The sequence below is a fragment of the Onychostoma macrolepis genome, chromosome 20, assembly GCF_012432095.1.
Source record: "Onychostoma macrolepis isolate SWU-2019 chromosome 20, ASM1243209v1, whole genome shotgun sequence".
Taxonomy (NCBI): domain Eukaryota; kingdom Metazoa; phylum Chordata; class Actinopteri; order Cypriniformes; family Cyprinidae; genus Onychostoma; species Onychostoma macrolepis.
The window spans coordinates 27,011,196-27,029,366 of NC_081174.1; the positions used below are offsets into that span (position 1 = coordinate 27,011,196).

Sequence of the window (18,171 nt, forward strand, 5' to 3'; positions counted from 1 at the left end):
CAATGTGGAAGACTAAGGCACTCTCTCACTGAAAGCACTTGCTACAGTTTCAGTGATCATCACGCATCAGTTGTCTCTCAAAGGCAGCAGCAGACGTTGCAATGAATCACAATCCACTACACTGAAGTTGCAAAACACCTCAATATTATCTATTTATGGTTTCCGCGATGGGGAAAACACAGGACGGAATCATGGAATCCAGTCATATAAAGGGAATTTACTGTATAACGCGGAGTCACAGAGTTCGTCAAAGTTTGGATGAATTAATCAAAAGTAGGTCAGTACACTTAAATCGACTCGCGCTATGGACTAGTATCTGTAAATATTAAGCTGCAAAAAGACTTATTTAAATATGAATTCTGTATGTTCTGCGTGTCTCTGTATATGTGAATGGCACAGACACGCGGTTTTGATTACACACACACACACACACACACACACACTGAAGTGCGCGACGCTCGCGGTGTTTTCAGCATCTGCCGTCTCACTAAATGAGGACATAAATACATGACCAACATCCCCAGAACTGCTCTGAGAGTTGCTTCATGAGCATTTGACCGTTTCATTTGAGTAAAACGATCGTCATATCACATACATAGGCTATACAGAAACTTAAGAGGTCCTCATGGCAACCCGTCAAAATAAAAGTTTGGTTTATCTACTACTACTACTACTACTACTACAACAACTTTTGTTTAAAAGAATAATCACACAATACGCTATTTATTCCATGTTTTAATTTTAATGGTAAACCCATTTGTTTAACTCTCATTTGAATAAAAGATAACTGAAATTAATGTTTTATGGCTTCATTTGCACTGCACTGTAAATTAAAACTAATCGAAATTGCTGTCACATAGGCCAAGATTAAGATACTGTCACACAGGCCAAGATTATGACGACATAAATTGTGACATTTCAATAGGCTATTGAACCAAGTGTGCCTATAACAGGCTATTAGTGTTATAGTTTAATTAAAATAGTTGCAGTCTTCTTCACAACTTCTACAATGGAGCTATGAAGACAATTAAATTATTTACACTTTTATATTATAATTATGAGAGGTTATGCTATTCCACATACATTTCTAACATGTAAATTATTGAAGCCAAATACTTACATTTCCCCAAGCTGTTTAGCTGTAGTACAGTATTCATAGGCTTAATCATGAAGCGTGCAGTGGCCCCACTTTTAACTCTCTCTTTATATTACCCTTATTGTAGATGGATGCATGGAGGATGACAAGAGTAAGAAGTGCAATCAACACCAGGGAAGGCAGTTTTTGTCAGAGCCCTTGTTATTCTTAATTTTGACATTAATTTTCATTTTTACATTAGACATAATATATCGGTTAAAAATATCGGTTATCGGTCCACTTGGTCTGTAATAATCGGTATCGGCATCGGCCCTGAAAAACACATATCGGTCGACCCCTAATATATACTGTATATATACGCACACACACACATACACACACACCAACCACTACAGAATCACTAATACTTTAACTAAAATTAAAATGAAAACTCAAAATCTAATTCAAAATATTAACAAAAAACTATAACATGAATGATTTTAAAATAACACTAGCTACAACAGCTAGTTTCTAAGAATAGCCAAATCTCCTCCAGCTCTGAGTGTAAAAGCGCAATATTAATCACCTGAAAAACTATCGCAATGCATCTGTGCATTCATTTTCCCCCAAGCTAGTTAACTGCAGGACAAATTACCTTTCCACATGGTCCAAGTTTCCAGCCACCCCAAGTCCTCCGATAGTGTAGAGTTTCCCATCGTACACCAAGCTGTTGTGCCTGCAGCGAGAGACAGTCATCCGGGACACCAGGTTCCAGTTGTCCAGAAGTGACATGTAGCACCACACATCTGCCACTGTCACCCCTGACTCCGTACCACCTGGAAACAAGACCACGCACCATCACGCCTTGACATTGCACAAAGTCAATGTTGAAAATGCTCTGAAAAAATTTGGGAATAAATTTACAACTGTTTACCGATGCCGCACGGACACCAACACTTGTAACATGACCTCAGAAAGTACCAAAATAAGCTGGATGGAAACGTGACCTTGATAAAGGATTTGTTGCATTTATCTGGCATGGAGACCAATAGATGTTTTGATATTATGGGTCGGTGGATGCAGATTAATGTAACTGCATTGGTGATCCTTCATCAGATCACTGCAAAAACAGTCTGGGAAGTGACCGCGGAGTTGATATACGACCTTCCCTCCAAAATCTGACGTACCTGACAGGTAAATATTGTCCCCGGCGGAGATAACGCTGAAGAATTCGCGGTCGTAGAACGGAAGGCTGGCTAGAGGATACCATTTGCTGTTCTGCGGGTTGAAGCAGGTGACGGCCGTCAGAGAGCGCTGGTTCATACCGATCGCCTGCCTTCCTCCCACCAACACGATCACCTCTGCTACACCTGCGGGTTAGACGGAGGATACAAATATATGAGTACTTGATGGCCCCTGTGGTGGCCGTGTCGATGTGTTGAAATAGAGAGCCTGACAAAGGCTGGGAGTGCAGTTATTCTTCATGGCGGATTGATGGACTGCAGGGACCCCCAAAGAAGATTGCTGCTCCTCCACGCCGTTTCACATTGCAGCTATCTTATGTGAGAATCTAAAACCCAGAGAGCTGCACTACAAAAATAAATAAAGGCACACCGGTAGAAGAAAAAAAAACTGGATTTTTGTCTTGTTTTCAAGTAAGAAATTCTAGACATCATTAAAACTGTAAAATTGTATAAGAAATAAAGACTTGGGAAAAAGTAATATTATATATATATATATATATATATATATATATATATATATATATATATATATATATATATATATATATATACACATACATATACATACACAGTATATATTACACACATTAAAAAAAAAAATTACCAAGCTTTATGCTTAAAACAAGAAGAACATTTGTGGGAAATTAAATTTCATACTCAATGATATTTTAAACATTTTATGAACTGCCCATGTGCATTTCTGAGGCTGATTTCACAGCAGGCATTTTCAGTATCTAAATACATATTATTATTATTATTATAAAACTTGATACAACACAAAAAGGCAAATATATTGGTGCCAAAATATTAAGAAAATATATACACTATTATTAAAAGTGAGGGGTTATTTTTAAAATAAATTAATGTAAGAATATACTTTATAGGACACATTAAATTGATCAAAAGTCACAGAAAAGACTTTTGCTTTGTTACAAAAGTTATTATTCATTTATTTTTTTTACTTACAAATAAATGCTGTTCTTTTAAACTTTCTATTAATCAAACAATCCTGAACAAAATATTACAAATCCACAAAACTATTAAGCAGCACAACTGTGATAATAATCAGAAATGTTTCTTAAAGGTCCCATGACATGCTGCTTTTTGGATGCTTTTATATAGGCCTAAGTGGTCCCTAATACTGTATCTGAGGTCTGTTTCCCGAAATTCAGCCTTGGTGCAGAATTTCAGCCACTATGAGCCAGTCCCACAATGAGCTTTCCTTAGGACGTGCCATTCTGTGTCTGTAGCTTTAAGGACGAGAGAGGCGGGGCAAGGTGGAGGGTGGGGGTGTGGCCTTAACCAGCTTGCGCTACCGTGCGCTAATGTTGACAGTGGATGTATCGCAACGGCTCATAGACACGCAGTCATTCAAGCTTTTCAGTTTGACCCAGAATCTGATCCGGATGGAGAAGCACCGGATGAAGAAGTTGCAACTCAGCGGCTACAGCAGGACGTCTCCGAATGGTTAGTTTAAAATATTGTGTCTGGATGCAGAACTTTAGTTGGTTTGTTTATGTATGCTGTTACAGTTATTATCATGTAGCTAATGCTAGCCATAGGCTCGGATGAAGGAACTAAAAAAATACTTTGGTGTTCATTTGTACATCCAAACGCTGATCAATTGCAATGCTTCGCTCGTTTGCAAGCCATGATGTCTCTCGAGGAAAAAAAAATATTGCGCTCGCCTCGCACGGTAGTAGCTCATTTTCTCATGGGCGGGCAAAGCAGAGAAAGGGGAGGTAACCTTTCCCCGTATGACGACATAAAGGGAAGATTCCAGATTGGGCCATCTGAGCTTTCGTTTTCTCAAAGGCGAAGCAGGATACCCAGGGCTCGGTTTACACCTATCGCCATTTCTAGCCACTGGGGGACCATAGGCAGGCTAGGGGAACTCATATTAATGTTAAAAAACCTCATAAAGTGAAATTTTCATGCCATGGGACCTTTAAGCAGCAAATCAGCATATTAGAATGATTTCTGAAGGATCATGTGACACTGAAGACTGGAGTAATGATGCTGAAAATTCAGCTTTGCATCACAGGAATAAATTACATTTCACAATATTACTGTTTTTAATGCATTTTTGATCAAATAAATGCATCCTTGGTGATCACAAGAGACTTCTTCCAAAAAAAACGATAAAAAACTTTCTGACCCCAAACTTTTGAATGGCAGTATATGTAATGTAAGTGAAACGAATATTAAAATACAGCACCTAATATGTTATATAAAAACTGGTATCCAGGTTACCCAACATCCCACATGAAGAGTCTGTCTGTGCATGTGTGTCCAATGAAGAGTGTAAGTGAATTATCAGAGCTTAACTAAACTCATAACCATCTGTTTGGCTGCATGCCCTCAAGAGTCTTACAGCCCTGGGCACATTGGCTTCGACACTACATGAAATGCATCATGGGCACCTGCGCACTCATCCGTGATCCTCTATTCTGCTACTCTCATTTTTGCAAAGTACTCAGATGAAATATGAGTGTTTAGCATTTGTAATAACAAATTCATTTTCTAACACACACACACTGCTTTAAAATCCGATCAGATGAGCCAATATATGCACACCTGTGTCCACCATTGCATGCAAGTCCGTTTTTAGGAAACAAACATTGTAGTTATGCTAAAGAATTATATTACTACAACTGTTTATTAATGGAGGCAGGTTTTAAACTCAAATTTTGGTGCCACAGATCATGAAGTTGTCTAAGAAATTCTATATCAGTTGTAAGAATTGTAATCAAATGTTTATCAATGAGATTATCTCATTTAAATCAATGTGATAAACAAGTTACATCAAAAGCAATCAAAAATTAGTCTGATTATATTACCTCAAATGTGTAATGTAATGGATTACGTCATGTAATCTGGAATCAGTAATGCACTACAATTTGTAAATAATCTACCCAGCACTGTTAATGATATATATTTAAACGCATATCAGAGTTGTGTCTGTTCTGTATGTTTTGATTCTTTATCGTTGCCAGATCTTGCTAGAATAATAAACAACAAACAAGAACAAGAAGTGACCTGCACCTGCCTACTTTATTAACTCCATAAACTGGATCGAGCCCAAATACCCCAAAGCCCAAAGGTGCTTAATAAGTGTCGCTTATAATAAGTGGACATGGCAACCCTTCAAATGTGCACTGCACCTTTGTCTTTGGTTGCTGTAATATTACTTTGGTAAAGAAATGCATATTTAAATGCAGTTGTCACAGCTTTACTGTGCACGTGGCCATAGAGACTTTAGGACTCTGAATTGGATCAGTACAAGAAGACAACAAGAACCTCGCTGCATTTATCTTCAACAAACAAGGTCTAAATGTTCCCGCAGAAGGAAAATGAACGAATCCCAGCATCATCCGGTGTAATTCTATCCAGGTTTACACTTAGAAAGCCTATTCTTGTGTGTGTAAGGGTTCGAGCGCTCAGACTTCCTGAATCATGTCTACACCGGCACAGGGCTTGTCATCAAATCGCCTCGCAGAGACCAGCTTTTGTTTAAGGTGCAGGAAGAAAGGCGGCGAGAGAGCAGAGGAAAGTGAGAGAGCGACGTGAAGACATCCTTGAGCTTCTTTTAACCGCTGGCTCATCTTTCCGAATCAATACTTCCCCTGCGCTCCCCTGACAACAGCCGCCTGCCTGATCCATGGGCTTCTCTCCGCTCCAGCATCCTTCTTTTACAATATTGTCATCTTTTTCTCCTTCTCCATTTCTCTCTCTCTCCTTCTAAATCTTGGCTTTTCTCTCCAGGGCAGGTAAAAACACAACTGGAGTGGAAAAGAGAAAGAGAAAAAAAAAGCAAAATCGAGAGGGAAAAAAATACACTGTGAAGGGGATTGTCTTAACTGAGACATGAGGAAGGGCCAGACTGCTGCTGAACCATATGCTGCCTGATCTGGTGGAAATGAAGCACTCAGCATCCTTCAGGCAAGCAGGTAGAGCAGACAGAATATGTGCAAATGAAGTGAAACGTCCCTTCTTCACTGTCTGCATTTTGTCAAATCAAAACAAATAAATACCCCATCCTATTTTTAACAACAGTATAACTGTAAAAAGCTAATTTACATTCATTCCTTTACAAAATACATTTTGAAAATAGTGTGAAAAAGGGAACAAAAAAGGAATCGCAAGAAATCATACAGACACAACTGGAAATTTTAAAAGTTAAAAGTGGGAATTTTAAATATTAGTATAAAGTTTGTGCAACCTTGATAAAAAATGATATGCTTTTCTAAACATTTTGCAGAAATGTATAATATTACATTTTAAGACAAATACAGATTTGCCTTTACAACCTATAAATAAAAATAAATAAACATATACATATATACATATATATATATATATATATATATATATATATATATATATATATATATATATATATATATACACATATACATACAGTGGGACAAAAAAGTATTTAGTCAGCCACCAATTGTGCAAGTTCTTCCGCTTAAAAAGATGAGAGAGGCCTGTAATTTTCATCATAGGTATACCTCAACTATGAGAGACAAAATGAGAAAAAAAAATCCAGAAAAATCACATTGTAGGATTTTTAAATAATTTATATGCAAATTATGGTGGAAAATAAGTATTTGGTCAATAACAAAATTTAATCTCAATACTTTGTTATATACCCTTTGTTGGCAATGACAGAGGTCAAACGTTTTCTGTAAGTCTTCACAAGGTTTTCACACACTGTTGCTGGTATTTTGGCCCATTCCTCCATGCAGATCTCCTCTAGAGCAGTAATGTTTTGGGGCTGTCGCTGGGCAACACAGACTCAAAGATTTTCGATGGGGTTGAGATCTGGAGACTGGCTAGGCCACTCCAGGACCTTGAAATGCTTCTTATGAAGCCACTCCTTCGTTGCCAGGCGGTGTGTTTGGGATCATTGTCATGCTGAAAGACCCAGCCACGTTTCATCTTCAATGCCCTTGCTGATGGAAGGAGGTTTTCACTCAAAATCTCACGATACATGGCCCCATTCATCCTTTCGTTTACACGGATCAGTCGTCCTGGTCCCTTTGCAGAAAAACAGCCCCAAAGCATGATGTTTCCACCCCATGCTTCACAGTAGGTATGGTGTTCTTTGGATGCAACTCAGCATTCTTTCTCCTCCAAACACGACAAGTTGAGTTTTTACCAAAAGTTCTATTTTGGTTTCATCTGACCATATGACATTCTCCCAATCCTCTTCTGGATCATCCAAATGCTCTCTAGCAAACTTCAGACGGGCCGGACATGTACTGGCTTAAGCAGGGGACACGTCTGGCACTGCAGGATTTGAGTCCCTGGCGGCGCAGTGTGTTACTGATGGTAGCCTTTGTTACTTTGGTCCCAGCTCTCTGCAGGTCATTCACTAGGTCCCCGTGTGGTTCTGGGATTTTTGCTCACAGTTCTTGTGATCATTTTGACCCCACGGGTGAGATCTTGCGTGGAGCCCCAGATCGAGGAGATTATCAGTGGTCTTGTATGTCTTCCATTTTCTAATAATTGCTCCCACAGTTGATTTCTTCACACCAAGCTGCTTACCTATTGCAGATTCAGTCTTCCCAGCCTGGTGCAGGTCTACAATTTTGTTTCTGGTGTCCTTTGACAGCTCTTTGGTCTTAGCCATGGTGGAGTTTGGAGTTGGACTGTTTGAGGTTGTGGACAGGTGTCTTTTATACTGATAACGAGTTCAAACAGATGCCATTAATACAGGTAACGAGTGGAGGACAGAGGAGCCTCTTAAAGAAGAAGTTACAGGTCTGTGAGAGCCAGAAATCTTGCTTGTTTGTAGGTGACCAAATACTTATTTTACCGAGGAATTTACCAATTAATTCTTTAAAAATCCTACAATGTGAATTTCTGGATTTTTCCCCCTCATTTTGTCTCTCATAGTTGAGGTATACCTATGATGAAAATTACAGGCCTCTCTCATCTTTTTAAGTGGGAGAACTTGCACAATTGGTGGCTGACTAAATACTTTTTGCCCCACTGTGTGTGTGTGTATATATATATATATATATATATATATATATATATATATATATATATATATATATATATATATATATATATATATATATATATATATATACACACACACACACACACATACATACATTCTTTTTAAAATAATAATAATAGTAATAATAATAAATGTTAATGGCTAAGTTAACTAGAAAGTGAATAAAAAGTGTCCTGTGTCCTAAGTAATCTACCAGTAAGTGTCCAGCACACATGAAGTCCTTCAATAGGGTTTGGATTTTTTTATTATTATTATTATTTTAAGAAGCTGAATGATTGTTTTGATTTATTATTTTGATTCATTACATAATTATCATACTTCCAAACATGTTATTTCATAATATTAGTAAATGGTAATAATAAAGAATGAGTGGATGTGCCCAAACTGTTGACTGGTAGTGTATAACTGATGATGAATTTCTCTGTGTGAACACCTTATAATGAACTGAAATGCGAAAAAGTATATGGCAGGTCTATCACTCCAGTTACTGTCACAGCGAGTATATTAATTTCACTGTGACCCCTAAAGGGCAACCACAGCTATTTCTTATTTCCTGTGAGATTTGAGTCTGTTCGAGCAGCAGGTGACCTTTTTCAGCCTTCAAAAGTGCTGCTGAAGCAACGTTTCATTCCTTAACGAGATGTGTTGATTTTAATCGAGTTACCTCGATTTAAATAGCCTAAATCAAGCTCATTCATAGAAAAGCAAACAAAAACAGAAGGAGACAGGAAGTGGACCAGTAGGAGTTCAGCCAGCACCTGTCAATCAAGCTGGACGTGGGCGGGGCAAGCGCTTCCCACATCTAATTTTCCTCTTTGTCCGCTTCCCCCATTTCTGTCGACGCGTTGAGCAACGATCCACACCTTTGACAGGTGAGCTTCTCCTCGCTCGGCATGCACAGCCTCCCACAGGACAATCACACCCGTCTCTTCCGCCTCACTTCCCCTTAATGAGTCCTATCTATGGCATTGGCTCAGCGGCTGCCATCGGTAAATAACGGTTTGCCAGACGGGACGTCAGGGCGGCCAGGTAGCTCTCATCCCCCACCGAGCTAAAGAGCGATAATGATAACATCCAGAGTTGGGAACGACGGTAAATAACTGTCTCTTTTTCTCTCCTCCTGAGCTCAATCTCTCCTTCACAGTGGGAGGAAACCCAAACCTGCTCTAAACCGCCACCACCTTGGCCTAGAACAAGACCCCGGATCCCCCAGCCGAGACCGGGCTTGGTTTCCATCTAATTGCCCTCGTCCTGCTCTTCCCGACCATTAAAAGCTGGATGTGGAAGAGGTCTTTGAGTCCGGAGGAGAGGAAGTTCTCTCTCTCCTCCGAGACTCTCCGACGGTTGCGGTCGTGGGCAGAGATAAATTGCAGCTTTGAACCCGCTTGTCAGAAAGACGTGGAGGGCAGGTGACGCTGTGGGCGCGGGCGTCCCTGACCGTCTGAACTTTGTATGTGTGGGCTTTTACCCCTGTCATTTAGCTGCCCTTCAATCCAGTCCCGCCGGAGAGAGTCAAAAAGTCTCGCAAATGAAAAGAGAGGATAAGTCTGGCCAGAAGAAGTTATTAAGTGCTCTACCTTGGAAATACATTTTCTGGGAATGATGATGATGATGATGTAGTTAGGGATAAAATGAAAATCATTTTGCTCACATAACAGTAATGTGCCGAATAAAATGCCCTTTAAAGCTGTCCGTAACCTTGCGATCTCTCACTCCTCCTCAGCTTTTATTGAATATCATGCATTTACTGGACAGTCCAACTCTGTTTCAAGCTCAGGTACTGCAGTAGTTTAGTCTCATGTACCTAGACACTAATATTGGAATAATGACCCTTTGGTTACGGTTGCAAACTCAGACAAAGTGTATACATTGTAAAGAAACTGACTTGGGATTTCCTTTACCAACAGGATTTTCAGTAAAGTGTGATTGATCTTGTATAAAAAAAGAGTCAACATTTTTTTCACAATATAAATAAATGTTATATATAATGTTGATTTATATCGATACACACAGAAAACTGACATTCTGACATATTGTTTAATCCAGATTAAGTCAATAAGTAAGCAAGCGAGCACGTAAATCAAATCAATCAATCCATCCATCAACCTTTGGTCAATTATCTTTTGCTTTTAAAACATTTAACAGGACACTGTGGTTTCTCAAAAAAGCTGAAAATATGGTTATTGACCCATCAAAATTGTGATCATTTATAGTGATTTATGGATATGGTATGGTAGGCTGTAATTTTCTTTCAATGTTCTTAGTTCATTTTCTTCTTCTGCTCTCAGTTTTTTCTTCTTGTTCTTAATTTGGTGTATTAATATATATTTATGTTTTTTTTTATAATTTCTTCCTGTCCTTAACATCAACCTGCCAAAAGGGACTACGGATGAAAATTAGCCAGTGTTGGCTGAATCTGGTGCATTTACATATTGTATGTATTATTAATGTGCATTGTCCCTGATTAAATAAATGAAATGAAACCAACCAACCATATTTTATATATATATATATATATATAATATGGTTGGTTGGTTTCATTTCATTTCATTTATTTAATCAGGGACAATGCACATTAATAATACATACAATATGTAATATATATATATATATATATATATATATATATATATATATGTATATGTGTATATATGTATATTAGGGCTGTGCGATTTGGGGAAAATATCTAATTGCGATTTTTTTTTAACAGATATTGCGATTGCGATTTGATTTGCGATTTTAATTTTGCAAAGTCAAGCTTCAGCTCAATATTGTCAAAAGTGTGCAGCACAGTATGGGTATTGTTCTCCGCTGAAAAAACCAATACAAACCATTGGGCATTATTGCAATAGGAATTACTGTTGTTCTATTGGTTCCCATCTGCCAGATTACATCCCACCAATAGAATGCATCAAATGCCAGTAGACACCATTATGTTAAAACCAATACAATTCCCATTATAACCCTTAAATCCATTACATTTTCTATTGTGTTTTGGGAGGGGTTCTATTGTTTTTTCAGCAGGGAAGACTATAATGGTATTACTACTTTTACAGAATTTACTTAGGCTAATTACTGAATTTATTTTGTGTAAATAAAGAACTACATTAGCCTACTTTAGTCAATTATTCAAGTATTACATAGGAAGGCTGATTTATTCATTTTTAAGTATTTGGGATTTTAAGAACAAGTGGAAAATGTGCTGAATGTTTCATTTCATCCAAGTGAAATTAGCAAAGCAGTTAGACTGAATTTACATTTGTTTCAAAAGCAGAGCCAGGCTAAGTTGTCACAGGTTGCGCACGTGCGTCAAGCCTTGTCCATACTGCCAGATGCGCTCATATAGAGACTTGCGGTGCGGAGTCGGACGCGAGACCGCGAGAGTAAACGAGCATTACGAAACAGGCTGCGTGTGTGCGGCAAGTGTAAACGGCTCGTCCGTGAGACCCGGGATATGCGCCGCATGGGGCAGAGAGGAGCGAGTATGAGAAGCATTCAGAGACGCAGGCTGTGTGTGCGGTCTTCTGAATTGGGAATAGCCAACATGCACTGTAAACTTATTTCAAATTAGAATCTGTTGGGGAGATAAAATGTGTAAGATAACGTTCATGTACTAATAAAAACAAATAAGAAAATGTATATTTAATTCTCCAGTACTAAAAGCAGAACCGATAAGTGAACTTTTTTGCGTTGTGGCACAGCTCTTGCAAATAACCTTTTTTATTCGGTGTCTGTCATTTCGAAGCCGAAATAATCTCATATTACATAAAATTTTCTTTAGTATTACTTTTTTAGTATTTTTTTTTTTTTTGCCACTCAAGGCTGGCAGTCATGCATTTGCGTTTGATCTGGAACAGAGAACATCGCGTCCACATCGCAGGCTTTGCGATTAGTAAATCGCAACATCTCAAATCGCGATTGCGGTTCGATTTCGATTAATCGCACAGCCCTAATGTATATATATATATATATATTTTTTATTTTTATTTTTTTTTTTATATAATTTCCATAAAAAAATTAAAAATAAATTAAAAAAACACATTAAAAAATATCAGAGGCTTCTCTAAGAAATGGTGAATGACACCAGTTGCTAAGGATGGACTGGTAAGTAATATTTTACAAGGATAGGGATAGCAAATGAAGTCATACAGGTTTGAAACAACATGAAGGAGAGTAAATGATAACAGAAACTTCATTTTGAGTGAACTATTCCATTCAGGCAGAGTATGTATAAAGGTACAGTATAAAGTATAAAGGAAATACAAAGCAACCATGGTTTGCTTCTTCCATGTGACATTTACACGAGTAAAGGGGTACATCTGAAATAGATTATAACACTGAGAGCGAGCATAATCTACAGGTGTGCTCAAGGCTACTATAGTAAGTGCCTCAAAAACCACTTGACTGTCTTACTAAGATTTGATGCCACAAGCCTTGCCAGCCTGGCAAATCAAAAGCCCTCATTGTAACAGTCTGGGAAATAAATGCAAAACACCTGGGAGCCAGGGAACTTAACATACTGTATTACCATAAACATGACTTTAATTCTCAGTGGACTCATATAACCTGCTTGAATAAAGCCAGCCAATCCAGTCAAAGAGCCGTTTTGAGAAACGCTTGTTATTTTCTTGTGCATATGAATCAGACTGAGAATTTTAACCAATCATTTAAGGCTTTAGGGAGACCAAATTAAATAATTGAAAAATCAATTATTGAAAATTGACTCATTTCTAAGTACCAATTACTGATTACATTATTCAAAAAAAGAAAGTAATAAAATTTACCATCACTCCCTCAGCCTTTGTATTATAAACACTCATGCAGCAGCATTAACTAGTTTTTCTACTTGAAAATGTTACATTTGAAATTTTAAAAATGAAAATATACTATTAAAAAAAGGGTCCACTGCATTTTTAAACACAATGGGAACTGAAGTAATCTTTCAAAAAAGCTAATTTAAAAAATATAATGAAAGATATCAAATAAATTTCTGTATGTGGCGTTTCAAACACCTGTCAGACCTACAAACCTACAAATTTTAAACTAGCATTCAACAACTGACTTTGCTTCAAATATTTAGTTATTAAAAAATAAATACTTAATTATATAGTATAATTATAACGTTATAAATTTAGAAAAATAAAAATAAATTTGAAATTTGAATTGCAATTCAGCACTCTGTCTGCTATCTCAATTTAAATTCAAATCAAAATCAGGGACTGAATTAGAATTCAAAAGGTGTCCGCAATTCAATACTGAATAGTGCATAACTCACATACATTGTGAACACCAAAATGCTGTTTGCTCAAACAAGAACTTTTCCTCCAACATTAAACTGCCGGAGCTGATTTTCCACAATGGGTCTTGTTCACAAATGAGCTCTAAATGGAAAAATGCTGTTAAATTTACAGTCCGCAGGCGTGCTGTCTAAAGCAGAGACTAAGAGCAGCTCCAACTCCAGGCACAATATCTGCACATAAACTCAAGAGTCCACCGCACTGCGAGCTGTCATTTACAAGGGACCCAAGCAGCAATCAAACGGCATGCCACTGCCCTTTGCAACAAGAGAAATAGCTCCCAGACAGGAAGTAAGACATGATTCTGAGTAAGCTTTGTGCTCGGGAGAGAGAATTCCTCCCTGTAGAGCAGTGCCGCATACATTATCTATCCGTCTCTTAACAGCAGTGTCTTATTTAATAGTTTATCAACCAAAAATGTTAGTCATACACGAATACGGACGCATTAAGTGTGACAAAAATTTCCTGACAGGGGAATTTAAAATACCGCAAGCCCACTGAGCCAAACACAGCCGCAAAATCATCCACTTCAAAATGTAAATTTCATCCAGCTACTGTAGACGACGGAAAAGCAATCAATAGCTGAAATGTACCGAGCGAAATGTTATGATTAGCACTGACACATTTATAATTTCCATTCTCTAGGACGGATTATTCCAACAAAAGACATGTGAACAGGAAATTCAATTATTATGGTGGTTTGTAAAATGAACAAACCACCAATTTTGATGCAACAGTCACAGAGGGGTCAGGAATGATGATTAATTGCAGTAAAACTGCAAACGTTTTCTGTCTTTTATCTGTGCTACAGTTACATTCACAATAGAACTGTGCAAAATTGAAGAATTGGCTCTCTTTCAATTCACAAGTTTGAATTTCATTTTAAATTTGAATGGTCACACCTGGAAGTTGAATTGGAATGACAGGTAAAGTGCATTTTTAAAATTGAAAATGAAAATTCTTCCATGTTGGTCTATAAAAACTAAATTTAACCCTTTGAAACTGGCTTTAATCACCAACACGCAAACAAGCTGCATTACTGTAACTCTTCAACCTTTGAGTTGAGTTCCATTTGAGTGCAAGAGTTTGATCAAAAACAAGGCAGAAGAGGCAATTGTGAGGATTTTTTGATGAGACATGGAAGGAAGAAGCAGAATTTTTCAGAATAGCATATTATAATGTGCAGTGTGTGTCTATGCATTTGCATGCATACAAAAGGCTTCTGGGTGAATACTGTGAAACCCAGTGTGACAAAAAGTCTTGTATTGTATGTATTATAGTCCAGTTTCCAAATGTTAGATTCTTTGGTTCATGGTTTCTGATTTTTAAACAGTAAAATTTATTCTAGTTTTTAAAAAAAAAAATGTTTACACAAACTCTAAACATAGTAATTGGTCAATAACTGTAATTTATTGAAAGCCAACTGTGTTCTAAAAGAAAGAAAAAAACAACTCCTTGTACTTGACAATGGCTGAAATTCCTGCTCAGTTCTTCAAATCCGCTTCAGTAACATCCACAGGCATCTGCAGAGACGCTGCGCTTTATCAGAGAAAGAGACTAATTAAACCGACTGGACCCTGCGCTGAAGGTGAGATGCAGAAAGCAATGAGGTTGGCCCTCCAGTCATCGCACGACTAAATCAATTAAACAAACGCAGACGTACTGCAAAACGTCGCCCTTCCGTCCTCACCTTCAAGCTGCTGCTTTGGCGATAAAAGCAGTTAGAGAAATGAGTCGGTAAAAGCGGTTTGTGGTCTGTAAAGGACTGGGCTGAGTGTCAAATCAGCACAATCCAATACCTTTGACTCCTCCTGCCGCACGCCAGCAGCCGATTGAATGTTGCACTTCGAAGAGGTGACCTCAATAAAGTGTGTCAAAGCTTTGTGAATGGCCGCCAAAAGGAAGGACGGATTCTGAAATGGAAGCTAATTAGTCGACAGCAGCAGACGTACAGCACAGAAATGACATGATAGCACAAGAGAAATGCAACTCACTTAGTGACAGGGTTACCAGACGACTATAATAAAATATCACAGGTCCAAGATGTGGCCTGGAGGGTAACCTGCATACTGTGACTTGAATAATGCATTTAACAGTTTGCAAAGCATGTACACCACTAATCAAAAGTTTGGGGTCAATAAAGTGACAATAAAGATTTTTTCTTTACAAAAGATTTCTATTTCAAATAAATGATGTTCTTTTGGATTTTACATTCAACAAGGAATCCTGAAAAAAAACAAAATGACCGTTTCACAAAAATATTAAATCGGCACAACTGTTTTCAACATGAATAATAATAAGAAATGTTTCTTCAGCAGCATATTAGAATGATTTCTGAAGGATCATGTCACACTGAAGACTGGCGTAATATTTTCACTGCATTTTTGCAGCCTTTGAGAACCTAAAGGACTTTTTGCAAAAACATAAAAAAATCTTACACCCCCAAACTTTAAAACAGTAGTGTAAATGATTGAAAATGGCTTCTGTAATGTCTAATCTTTAGACACAAAAAGAGTAAAACCCAAGCTAAAACTCTCAGCCCCTGTTTTACACTTCACACATAATCGGCTTATTTATTCTGGCATCCATATTAACAGGTTGCTGCATTCATATTTTACACAGCACAAGCACTGTGCCTGATTTCTCCACCTGTAGCGAGCTTAACTCAGCAGAAAACACAAATAAAATGCACTGTAAATCTTTGTATCGACACCATCTCTTGCAATACAGGCTTTTATGAAGCCACATAAAGTGATAGAGTGAAACTACTCTGCTATTGTTCGAAACAAGACTTACGGTGTGCTTGATGCAGTGATAAGACACATAAACAGCACTGTCTGTGCACTGAATCTGACTGAATCCAGATGATTTTGAATGTTTATATTGGAGTTTGAGTTATGTTCTGTGTAGATTAATTACCATTTGGAAGTTAATATGGACATCTTCCTCACATAAATTACATTTCATGTTTACAATAGGTCACCACAGCTAGAAAACGCATGAATCACTATAAGGGCAAATCAAAAGACTAAGACTAATTATCAGAACAAATGGCATTCCAACTCCTAGTGAATGAGAATGTGCATATAACCAGCTTTGGAATTAGACATTTATATATACTTCCATCCAAAGCAACTCGCACTGCCTTCAATGTAAATAATAGGACAGTTCTTGGAAACCCATGAAATAATAGATGAATATGCTGACTGCAAAATATTCATCAGAGAATGTAAAGTATACAGTATGTATTAGTATAGTATAGCTTAGACTACAGAGTTGCTACGTGGTTGCTTGAAAGTTGTGGCTGGTTTCTTAAATCAAAAATTCTCAAATCTCTATAATATTCTGGTCTCTAGATACGGCTCAGGTCCTGCCATCAACAAATATGGCACTAAAGTCTGCGATTTTATTGCTCACTAATATAAAAATTGTAAGTCGGATCATATACTGTAGAAAAGTAATAGTTTTATACATTTTCCTTTACTATTAAACAAATGCCATTTTAAAAATGTCTGTGTTCTTGCTTCTCCATCAATGTTGTTATTGTCAACTAAAATTATTCAAAATCATTCTCGATAATAAAAAATAAAAAATAAAGCTGGAATAAAATAAAATACAAATATTAGATGAAAAATTTAACTTTTGAAATGATGCCTTGGAACTGAAATGAATAAGTTGAACTACTAAAATTACTCAAAAACTGAAAAATTAATCAAAGCTATATATAAATATTTAGAGATGATACAAATTTATAAAAGCACAAAAACTACAAATAAAATTTAAAAAGCTAATTCAAATTTATAATAAATTGTGTGTGCAAATAAAAACACACAAAGAAAGAAAATATCTAAATAAATTTAAAATAAATAAATAAATATATATAAAGCATTTGGTGACACAATACTACTAAATAAATAAATGTTTAAGTTTAAGCTAGAATAAAATAAAATATAAATATTAGAAGAAACAAATAAACAACTTTTTTGAAATGTTGCCTTGGAACTGAAATAAGTACTAAAACTACTAAAATAAAAACTGAAGTAAAAACAAATTAAACCTATATAGAAATATATGAAAAAAACAGATAATAAAAAAAATGTAAACTAAAATTAAAATGAAAATAAAAGCTAAATGAAAACACAAATTTATACTACACTAATAGGCTACATAAATATACTAAAATAATACTGTTCTCCATATGACTTAAGTCAATGGGGTCCAAAGTATCTTCTTTTGTAATATACTGAAGAAAGCAAGTCATACAGGTTTAAAACAACATGAGAGTGAGTAAATAATGACAAAATTGTCATTTTTGTACAAGCCACTTTCTTCATGTTAATTCTCTCAAGGAGGGCCACAATATTAAGCTTCTGCTTTAGTAAAGCTGTTCAAACATCATATTATGTTCAGGGTCAGAGTTAAGCAGAACAGGGTCACTTTTCACAGTCCTCGTCCCTTATGGTTCCTAATTACATACCTGACCTACCCACGAGACCAGCGCTAATCAGCTACAAGTGTGGG

At 36.9% G+C, this 18,171-nt stretch overlaps 1 protein-coding gene across 5 annotated transcripts in view; it reads right to left on the reverse strand.

Moving 5' to 3' along the window:
* The window catches only part of LOC131526863 (kelch-like protein 29), a 285,092-nt gene that overhangs the window by 25,693 nt on the left and 241,228 nt on the right, over positions 1-18,171 (reverse strand). For all 5 annotated transcript variants that reach the window (XM_058755510.1, XM_058755509.1, XM_058755512.1 and 2 more), the window contains 2 exons: positions 2,263-2,445; positions 1,731-1,911 (listed from right to left, as the gene is read on the reverse strand). In XM_058755510.1, coding sequence (XP_058611493.1) covers positions 1,731-1,911; positions 2,263-2,445 — 364 coding nt within the window. The remainder of the gene's footprint in view (positions 1-1,730; positions 1,912-2,262; positions 2,446-18,171) is intronic.